Below are 10836 nucleotides of genomic sequence, written 5' to 3'. Positions count from 1 at the left end.
GACGCCGCCGCCGTAGACGCGCGGTGGGACATCGCAAAGAAGCACAGATTATGTTTCAGATGTTTGAAATTCAGGAACAAACAACACACATGCAAGCCGAAGAAATGCGACATCAACGGGTGCGAGTATCTACATCACCGCTTGCTGCACCTCGGAGCGAAAAACAAGATCACCGACGCACCCGGCGAAGCGAACGAGGCAGTGAACTCAACATGGATGCCACAGATGTCCTTTTTAAAATAGCCCCAGTGTGCATTTCAGGACCGGCGGGAGTGGCTCGCACTTTCGCCTTACTCGACGACGGATCGACGGTGAGCCTCATCGACGACGAACTCGCTCGAGACATCGGCGCGGAAGGACCGGACGAACCACTCCACATAGCAACGTACGACGGGAGAGGAAGACACGCAACAATTCTCGGCGCGTCAAGTTTAATATTGAAGGAAGCCGGGGACGACTTCGCATCGAAGCACGCACCGTCGACAATCTCCAGTTGGCGGCGCAGCGCATCCCGGACGAGGCGATGGATTGCGGACACCTGAAGGGCCTACTGTCCGCTAAACGAGCGGAAGAGGCGAAACCCCGAATCCTCATAGGCCAGGATAACTGGCATCTCCTCCTCGCCACGAAAACACGGTCAGGTAGGAGACATCAACCGGTCGCATCACTCACGCCGCTCGGTTGGGTGATACATGGAAGCCGGACTCGGACTCTGGGACACAGAGTGAATTTCGTCGGTCAAACCACGACCGACGAACGCACAGAGGACTTTTGCGAGATTTTATAACATCCGACAACCTGTTTATAGACCCCGCAGGCCCAAGAACGACCCCGGCGAGAAGGCGCTCAAGATACTGAACGAACATACGGAGAGATCGCCGGAGGGAAGATATCAGACGGCCCTGTTGTGGAAATCGGACAGCGTGGAATTGCCGAATAACTATGAAAACACGCTGAAAAGGCTGCACAACATAGAAAACAAGTTGGACAAGAATCCCGACCTTAAAGAAAGGTATGAAGAGCACATGGAGGCCCTAGTCAAGAAGGGCTACGCGGAAATAGCGCCACGCGCGTCCCACACTACAAGGACGTGGTACTTGCCGCATTTCGCAGTCGTAAACGCTCTAAAGCCCGACAAATTGCGAGTTGTACACGACGCAAACAAAACAAAAGGTACGACTTTGAATGAGAATCTATTAACAGGGCCGGATTTGTTACAGCCTCTTCCCGCAGTGTTATTAAGATTCCGGGAACATCCCGTCGCTGTAACAGCGGACATCACGGAGATGTTCATGCAGGTGGGACTACGCGAGGAAGATCGCGACGCACTGCGCTACCTCTGGCGGGGAAACCGCCGAGATAGCCGGCCGCCAGAGGTGTACCGAATGAAGGTATTAATCTTTGGCGCATCGTGCTCCTGCGACGGCGATATACGTCATGAATCGCAACGCGGAGAGACACCGACACACGCATCCTGAGGCTGTCGAGGCGATCAAGAAGAAACACTACATGGACGACTACCTCGACAGCTATGAAGATGAACACAGGGCGATAACAATCGCTACTCAGGTGCGTAACATACACAGAGAAGCTCACTTTGAATTAAGGAAGTGGACGAGTAACTCCCCGCGGTGTTGAAGGCGCTCGGCGAATCGCCCAATACAACCGAAGCGGTGGAAATAGAAAGGACTGAACGAGTCCTAGGCCTTATTTGGAGGCCACAAGAAGACAGGTTGGCGTTCAACCTAGACTTAGCCCGCATACCGTCGAACCTACTGAGGCGAGAAGCACCCACGAAGAGAGAAGCATTGAAAATAGTAATGTCGTTGTTTGATCCTCTAGGGTTGGTGTCGCCGATAACTGTGCGGGCTAAACAGCTATTACAGGAGGTGTGGCGACGCGGCACCGATTGGGACGACCCGATCGACGACGAACTGTCCGCCGCCTGGGTGAACTGGCTCACCCATTTGAAGCAACTCAGCGGCGTAACAGTGCCGCGCTGCTATCCCGGCTACTCCCGAGCGAGAAAACTCCAACTCCACGTGTTCACCGACGCCAGCGAGTCAGCCTACGCGACCGCGCTCTACTGGCGCGCCGAGGACGACGACGGACGATCACAGTCCCGTTACTGGCGGCCAAGGCAAAGGTAGCTCCACTCAAATTAACCTCCATACCACGGCTTGAACTACAGGCAGCTGTACTCGGCGCACGGATGGCTGCGAGTGTGACACAGGAGCACTCCAGGCAGCCAGAATCCACGACCTACTGGACCGACAGCAAGACAACACTGTGCTGGATCAGGACGGGAGCCAGGTCGTACAAGCCCTACGTAGCGCATCGAATCGCCGCGATAGAAGAACACACACAGGCGAATCAATGGAGATGGGTGCCTACGCGCTACAACGTTGCCGACGACGCTACGCGCGACGTTCCCGACAACTTCACGCGGGAACACAGGTGGTTCAACGGACCAGAGTTCCTCCGCGACCCACCCGAACCATGGCCTGCGGAGGAAACACAGCTGAGCACCGACACGGGTGAGGAAAGAGTGAACACTGTTACAGAGCGTCGGGAGAAACAGTACAAGGAGGTCCTGCCCGACGTGAATCGATTCTCAAATTGGAATCGCTACGTTAGAGCTGCCGCCCGCGTACTACAAGCAGTACAACGCTTCAAACAACGCGTCAACACGGTCCATTACAAGAGGACCAAGGCGGCCGCAAGCGAGAATCCGGATTGAGGCGCAACGAAGCCGCGAAAATGCGGCGAAACGAGTCGTACAAGCACCGGAGGAGCGATTTGTGACGCTCCCAGCCGAGTTGCAAGAAGAGGCCGAGCGCATAATCATAAAGGCGAGTCAGGAGGCCGCCTTCGAGGAAGAACTACGCTCGCTCGAAAAAGGAAAACCCGTGTCAAAAGAAAGCAGGTTGTACGCTTTGAGTATAACATTTATTAACGAACTCATTTGCCTCGACAGCAGAATTTCAGCCGCCACGGGAGTAAGCGCCGCAACAAAGAACCCTCCGATCGTCGATGGCGAACATCGGGCGACGAAACTGTGGGTGGAACATGTCCACACACAACTCCACCATGCAGGCGTGGAGAGCGTCGTCAATTACTGTCGGCAGTACAAATGGGTCATTCGACTGCGCCCGACGGTCAAGGCGGTGGTCAGGAGCTGCGTCAAGTGCCGCCAGAGGGCAGCCACTCCACCGCAACCGATAACGGGAGACTTGCCTCCCTGTCGACTGGCGCATCATCACCGGCCGTTTACATACACCGGTTTGGGACTATTTCGGCCCGCTCACAGTCACCGTGGGCCGGAGTAATCAAAAAGGTATGTCGCTCTCTTCACATGCCTAACAGTGCGGGCGGTGCATCTCGAAGTGGTGCACTCCCTGAGCACACAAGGCGATCATGGCTCTGCGGCGCATGACAGCGCGCCGCGGAGCCCCGCCGAGATCTGGTCCGACAACGGGACCAACTTCCACGGCGCAGAAAAGGAGCTGCGCAACACCCTCCTCGCTGGCGCCGAACAAGAGGCGTCGCGGAGGGCGATTAGATGGCGTTTCATCCCTCCGGGCGCACCATTCATGGGTGGCGCCTGGGAACGACTCGTGCGGTCGGTCAAGACCGCGCTGACGACGGTGCTTCACGAGCAGAGGCCACATGAAGAGACGCTGTCGACACTACTCGCCGAGGTGGAGTTCACAGTCAACAGCCGCCCACTGACTCATGTGTCGGTGAACCCCGAAGATCCGGAGGCCCTGACGCCTAACCACTTTCTGTTGGGCTGTCAGGGCCCACTCGCCGCACCTAAATTTCCAGCCGAACACGGCTACGGCACACATGCCGACCTTCGAGCGTCGCAGCAGCTGGCCGACGCGTTCTGGACCCGCTGGCTACGAGAGTACCTTCCCGAGCTCCGCAACCGGCGGGAGCCCCGCAGCAAGGGACCAGAGCTACACATCGGCGACATCGTGCGCATCGTGGACGGACGCTCCCACGAAACACTTGGGCGCGTGGCCGCATCTGTGCTACGCATCCGGGACCTGACGGCGTGACGCGCACGGTGGACGTAGCCACGCAGGAGGCGTGCTACGACGCCCCGTGAAGAAAATCGTCCTCCTGCACCCTGCGGCACCCGAGCGACGAGGCGGCGGCGACGAAGAGGCGGCGCCGCAATCGGCGGCGAGCACGTCCTGCACGTCTACATAATGTATCGCCCCTGGACGCTGGGCGATACACGGCGGGAGAATGTGCAGGACGCACACACGACAAAAGAGCGAGACAGCGCATTCACGCATGCGCAGTAGGTGTGTCGAGCGAAACGACACACCCAGAGAGGGACGGACAATGCGCCCGCGCACGTGTGTGTGACTGTTTTTTAGTAGTGCGTTATAGAGCGATCTCACGACCGAGATATTGAAGTGACAGTGTAGAAACTTTACATAGACATAGTTTTTGCTTTTGCCTACCCCATGCCGTAAACATGGGTATTGTATATAAGTTCATATCAAAGTAAATAGCGTTTTTAAGGCCTTTGTGCGTCGTCTGTAGACAATTTTCTTATGTTTTATTGTTATAACTTTTTCGTATCGCACATAGGCGTATTATTTTTGTGTATAGTTTTGATTTATCTATAAAACCGTGTAAATTTCGCATAGGGACTCCAGAGGTCCAACTTTTATTTATAAAATAGTGATAGCTAGGAAGTGAAAATGAGGCTGCAAAAAGGCTCTATTTTTGGCGGCTCTCCCTACGGGATAGCCGGGTTATATATAAGCGAATGCAATTTTGGCATTCGTCAGTTCGAGTTCGAGTTCCAGCAAGTTCAGTTCGAGTCAAGAAAAGGAAGAAAACAAGAAGCCCTGAAGTGTTCCAGCCAGGAAAAAACAGTGCAAGAAAGGAGAGAGCGACGTGCATACTGCACCGCTCACGCCGCACTGCGAAACGTACGCCGCTACTGTGTGTCCGCCGGATCATTGTATCTTTTACGTGTGAATAGTGAATATACGTTATAAAAACCTCCCGGGCCTTATTAATTGGCATTGCCACTTCCCCTCACGCAATCCAGCACTCATTGTGGGGACGGAAAGGCGTCCTGTGCCGATCCTATGCCCCACATAATCAGTTCTCATTCAAGCAACTCGATAACTATGAACGCTTGTTGTGTGGTCGTAAAACCAATACCGAATGACAAGATAATACGTAAACATTTAAACAAACTTTGCACAAATACGAAAATTCCCGTGCCACACATGAGTTCAAATATTTTTGTTATCTGTGGCGCCGGCATAATATTATCTTTTGACATTGATAAATGACGATGTCTTAGTAGTCCATTGAAAAGTTACATTTGGGGTTGCGTTTTTTAGAGGACGCAATTTTATTTTTTTGAAGTGTAGGGGGGGTCAGTCTAAAGCTAAAACCAAGTTTGTGGGGTCGCCACCCTTGTCCCACGGCCGCCATCTTAAAAATAAGGGTTGAAATGGTTTTACCATGTATCTCTTAAACTATTTATCTGACAAAAAATGTATAAACATTTTTTGTTGCAAATTAAATTCTCTACAACTTTGGTCTAGTAACTTTTGTCGTAGAACTATAAATAAAAAAGTTATAAGCGAAAATGTTAAGAAATTCAATGTTAAGCAATGTCCATTGCAACGTCATCAGAACATGTGTTTATAAGGTTCATAATACTTTTTTTTGTACTCTCATTAATACCCAAATACCCAAGGGGCCATTAGGGAACAAAAGAACACCTGCCTGCTATTATTATTATTATTTCTAACCTCTCTTATTGTAAGAATAGCTGATAATATTGTGTTGAAGTTGTCGTAAAAAAGTAGTTTTCACTAAAGTTAAAATCGTGTCTAAAATCATTCGAAATCGTCTTCACAATTAAAATCAGAATAAAATACATCCGCACGTACAGAAATATATAGCACAACTAAAAGATATAAGTTGAACGACAACTTCAACACAATATTATCAGCTATTCTTACAATAAGAGAGGTTAGAAATAATAATAATAATAGCAGGCAGATGTTCTTTTGTTCCCTAATGGCCCCTTGGGTATTTGGGTATTAATGAAAGTACAAAAAAAAGTATTATGAACCTTATAAACACACGTTCTGATGACGTTGCAATGGACATTGCTTAACATTGAATTTCTTAACATTTTCGCTAATAACTTTTTTATTTATAGTTCTACGACAAAAGTTACTAGACCAAAGTTGTAGAGAATTTAATTTGCAACAAAAATGTTTATACATTTTTGTCAGATAAATAGTTTAAGAGATACATCGTAAAACCATTTCAACCCCTATTTTCAAGATGGCGGCCGTGGGACAAGGGTGGCGACCCCACAAACTTGGTTTTAGCTTTAGACTGACCCCTACACTTCAAAAAATAAAATTGCGTCCTCTAAAACGCAAGGTAAGGCCTAAAAATGTAACATTTCAATGGACTATAGTTTTTAATAAAAGAAAGGTGGACCAAGGAACAACTTTATTCAACTGTATGTGTGACGTCATCAAGAATTTCTCGGTTTTATTTTTTGTTTCTTTGAAATTAAGTATTCAAAAATATGAAAAATACATAATCGTACTCAGAGTAGAAAAATTAAGAAATGGTATTTTTGTTTAAGGCACTTTAACATTTTGAAATGTTAATTTTACGCTGAAGCTTTTGTCCATGAAGGATACATCAGTAAAAGAATCACACTTGGACTTGATAATTTATCTATTTTAAACTCAAATCAAAGTCGTTTGCCCTTATGGTAATTTTAAAGGATCTTTTAGTAAGGGACCGTAAACACTGTAGTCACAAGAAATCAATCTTATGAGACTGCTAATCATTTTTGTAGGTACATATTCTATTTTTAAGATGGGACAGCAAGGGCAGCACCTTTTACCATTTAAATATGAACGTGAAAGATAAAAAAATATCTGTATAAATAATAATAAACAATACGTGAACAAAAAAGCGGCGTTGGCCTAGTTGATTGTGGAACGGACTGCCAAGACGAATGTCCGCAGGTTCAAATCCAAAGGCACACACCTCTGACTTCTCTAAAAATATTATGTGTATATTCTTTGTGAATTATCGCTTGCTTCAACGGTGAAGGAAAACATCGTGAGGAAACCTACAAACCTGGGAAATTCTCTAGAGGAATTTTCAAGGTTGTGTATCACTACTACTACGTTGTGACTATAGGTTATATATCATCACGTTATGATCAAAAGGAGCGGAGCAGTAATGAAAACTGTAGCAAAAAGGGGGGAACTTTATAACTTTTGAGAGATTTAAACGAAAACTATATCACGCGGGCGGAGCCGCGGGCAAAAGCTAGTTTACAATAAATAAAAATCGCTACACCCGTTCAATGAATTAAATAAATTGTTAAGTAAAAGTGTGAAATCTACTAACTGACGACATTCTGCTGGAATTCTGCTCTTGCCGTTAAATGTTCAGCCGCAACAGCTCATAAACGGGGTTGTTATTTGTCCTTTAACGCATATTATGTCATGTTACCAGTATTTTCCTTTCCGTAAATATACAGCTTTAGTTACATCTTTCTTTAACCAACTCTGTTATGGGACCGACATTAACGGGTGCCTGGTCGCATGTTGTGTTGATTACGTTAAGCCCAGCATCAATGGCATCTTCCAAGACAGTTCGTATTAATATTTTTAGCTCTATCTTATTAAGTCCATTTGTGAAATAATATGCTATTGGCTCATTAAAATATTTTTTTATGCATATTATTATAAAAACAAAATCGTAATTAGAAAAGAGCATTTTTAATGTGAAGCAAACTCTTGTATCTTTGTATGGATCATATGACACAGACAAAAGACCAAAGCAAAAACAATATTTTTCCTTTATTTCCAACAGTGGAAAATTATAGGATTTATTCCTGCGATTATATTAATTTGGCTTTTACAGTTCTTGATGATGGTAGAGTAAAATACTTGCATAAAAGTTTGTAATATTTAGGACGTTTTTTTGAATAAAGACAATGACAATTTTTTTTCCTCTGGTGAAAATCGTCTTCCCTTCGCTTTCGTAAATGTTTTATATCTTTTTGGAATAAACCAATTTGAGTATACCGCGTGTCTTCGGGACCTACTTGTAAGGCAGTAGATATGGTCCGAAAATACTTTAGTAATATCTGAAAAATAAAACATTAATGAATATTACTGTTCGAGCAAGGAAAAGTAACTTGTTGAGTAGGACATATAAGAAGCGGTACATTTGTCCCGTACATAACGTCAAAAAGGAAGAGTGGCTCAAAATTATATATTGTACTACTTTAAACTTTATGTCGCGGCAGTCGCGTTACTCATTCTCCGTGGTTAACTATAGGACGAGGACAGAGAGGTAGACAATTACAATAGGACGTTATTTTACAATGAACATTATGGTACTGCGTTTCGAGTCGCGAGTCAGAGGAAAGTATTTTGAGTGTTATCATTACAAAATACTGTAAGGCGCACATTAAAGCGCCTCGCCTCAGTACGCCTCGCCTAATTTGAAGTAGGACATTGTACCGGCTCAATGTTAAAATGAGGCTACTCTTACAAACTCTTTTTCATGTCATGTCCTACCCAATTCTAATTAGTAACTATACGTTATCAAATATAGGATGATAATTTTGACAGCTCCTTCACATGAAGTTTCGTATTTTTTCGGTAAAATTTACTACAGGTAATATCATATTTTATTTTGAAGTGCCACTCATTATCATAATGAACAATCACGGACTATCGCAAATCGCCATTGAAATAAAATAAATCGATAATATAAAAATTTGCATTTAGATTTAATTTTATTATTTTTGCAAATATTCGAGTTGTTTGTAATTTATCACATTTATTGGTAAAAAAATCTATAATTAATATATCTAATGTTTTCACGATTTAAATAGTTAACACAATGATAACTGTAAGTGGTATAGGGTTTAAAAAAAACATAAATGGAAATGGCTTACCAATAATAAATAGATAATTCAATAAAAAAAATATTTATATCATGAACATACTAAATAATTATGCAACTATCGATATCAAGTTTTATAAAATGGTAATCGATAATCGAATACGTTCAATAACGATTATACCTTAGCCTCATCATTAGTGTGATTTGTCAAAATTAACATCCTAAATTTTAAAAAGTATAAGTAAACATTTTCACAACTTTAAGTAAGACTAGCTTTTGCCCGCGGCTCCGCCCGCGTTATAAAGTTTTTCAGGCTAAAGTTTTCCGTTATAACGGTAGTAGTTTCCCGGGAGCCTATGTTCTTCCCAGGGTCTCAAACTGTCTCCATACCAAATTTCATCTTAATACATTGGGTAGTTTTTGAGTTTAACACGTTCAGGCAGACAGATGCAGCGGGGTACTTTGTTTTATAATATTATTTTATAGAACTTTTTAAGAGGAATAATCCCGTCATACATCATTGTTGCATAACTTTAACCGTTTACGCAGCGCACGCAACGGAAGCTCTCAAAACTAATAATTTTTCCCCGTTTTTGCAACATGTTTCATTACTGCACCGCTCCGATTGGTCATAGCGTGATGATATATAGCCTATAGCACTCCAGGGACAAAGGGCTATCCAACACAAAAAGATTTTTCAGTTCAAACACGGTAGTTCCTGAGATTAGCCATTACTGCTCCGCTCCTATTGGTCATAGCGTGATGATATATAACTTTGAGCACTCCACAAACAAAGGACTATTCAACACAAAAATATGTTTTCAGTTCGAATCGGTAGTTCTTGAGATTAGCCATTACTGCTCCGCTCCTATTGGGTATAGCGTGATGATATATAGCCTATAGCACTCCAAGAACAAAGGGCTATCCAACGCAAAAAGAATTTTTCAGTTTGGACCGGTAGTTTCTGAGATTAGCCATTACTGCCCCGCTCCTATTGGGTATAGCGTGATGATATATAGCCTATAGCACTCCACGAACAAAGGGCTATCCAACGTAAAAAGAATTTTTCGGTTTGGACCGGTAGTTCCTGAGATTAGCACGTTCAAACAAACAAACAAACAAACAAACAAACAAACTCTTCAGCTTTATATAATAGTATAGATTGTTAATAAAATGTTATACTTAACAGCAGATTTTTTTGTACTCAAGGTATTTTGTTTTGAGCCGACTTAAATAAAAGGGCGTATTAGTTAATTCGTTTTTACAAAAGAAAAACTGAAATACCTTGGTGTAGAGCAACTTTACGTGAATAGGTTGCAACTGTTCGATCAGGCACGTTATCTGGGTATAATGCAGCTAATACATATCAAATGTCATAAGGCCAAATTCTAAGTAATTGAGTTATAACGCATTCAAAATTGTTAATTTCTACATTTTTGAATGTTTTTTTTAGTTTTTAGAAATAAAATGGATTTTATATTAGGGTTACCATTTTTTTATTCCAACATATCCGCACACAAAACTCTAACATAGCAAAAAATTATATATCAAAAAAAAATCTAAAATGTTTTCAAGCCCTGGTTTACATATATATGGCGCACTTGCCCCGAATTTGATTTGACTACCATAGTTTGTTATAATATTGAGTGATTAAAAATTATCCAAGAGCAATGCGGGTAAAACTTATTTCTCTATGGACTAAAGTGTGTGTTTTCTTTATAATGTTTCATATTGGCGTTTTTTTTTACACAGGCGCACTTACCCCATTTCCGGAGGCAAGTGCGCCTACTACCATTTTTTACTTTGAGCAAAATATTATTAATTTATGGTCCGATTTCCTTGAATGGCTATAGGTTGTTATCACAAAATACCAAATATTCTTAAATTAAT

General features: G+C 43.8%; 1 protein-coding gene across 1 annotated transcript; it reads left to right on the top strand.

Moving 5' to 3' along the window:
- Positions 1-2212: 2212 nt before the first annotated feature.
- LOC119190431 lies at positions 2213-4064 on the top strand. The gene is made up of 3 exons (XM_037442392.1): positions 2213-2537; positions 2638-3282; positions 3367-4064. Exons 1-3 carry the CDS (start codon positions 2213-2215, stop codon positions 4062-4064), a joined length of 1668 nt encoding a protein of 555 aa, XP_037298289.1.
- Positions 4065-10836: the final 6772 nt, after the last annotated feature.

The sequence above is a fragment of the Manduca sexta genome, chromosome 24, assembly GCF_014839805.1.
Source record: "Manduca sexta isolate Smith_Timp_Sample1 chromosome 24, JHU_Msex_v1.0, whole genome shotgun sequence".
In the NCBI taxonomy this organism is placed as follows: Eukaryota; Metazoa; Arthropoda; class Insecta; order Lepidoptera; family Sphingidae; genus Manduca; species Manduca sexta.
The sequence above is the reverse complement of the archived record's forward strand: the minus strand, read 5'-3'. Positions and strand labels throughout refer to the sequence as shown.

What these genes read in the sequence shown, in the direction of transcription:
- LOC119190431 (XM_037442392.1), top strand. Translation starts at nt 2,213, where the DNA reads ATGGCTGCGAGTGTGACACAGGAGCACTCCAGGCAGCCAGAATCCACG. An exon ending in ACAGCTGAGCACCGACACGG is followed by an intron (nt 2,538 to 2,637) that starts GTGAGGAAAGAG and finishes TCGCTACGTTAG; the next exon opens with AGCTGCCGCCCGCGTACTAC. An exon ending in CCGGCCGTTTACATACACCG is followed by an intron (nt 3,283 to 3,366) that starts GTTTGGGACTAT and finishes CATGCCTAACAG; the next exon opens with TGCGGGCGGTGCATCTCGAA.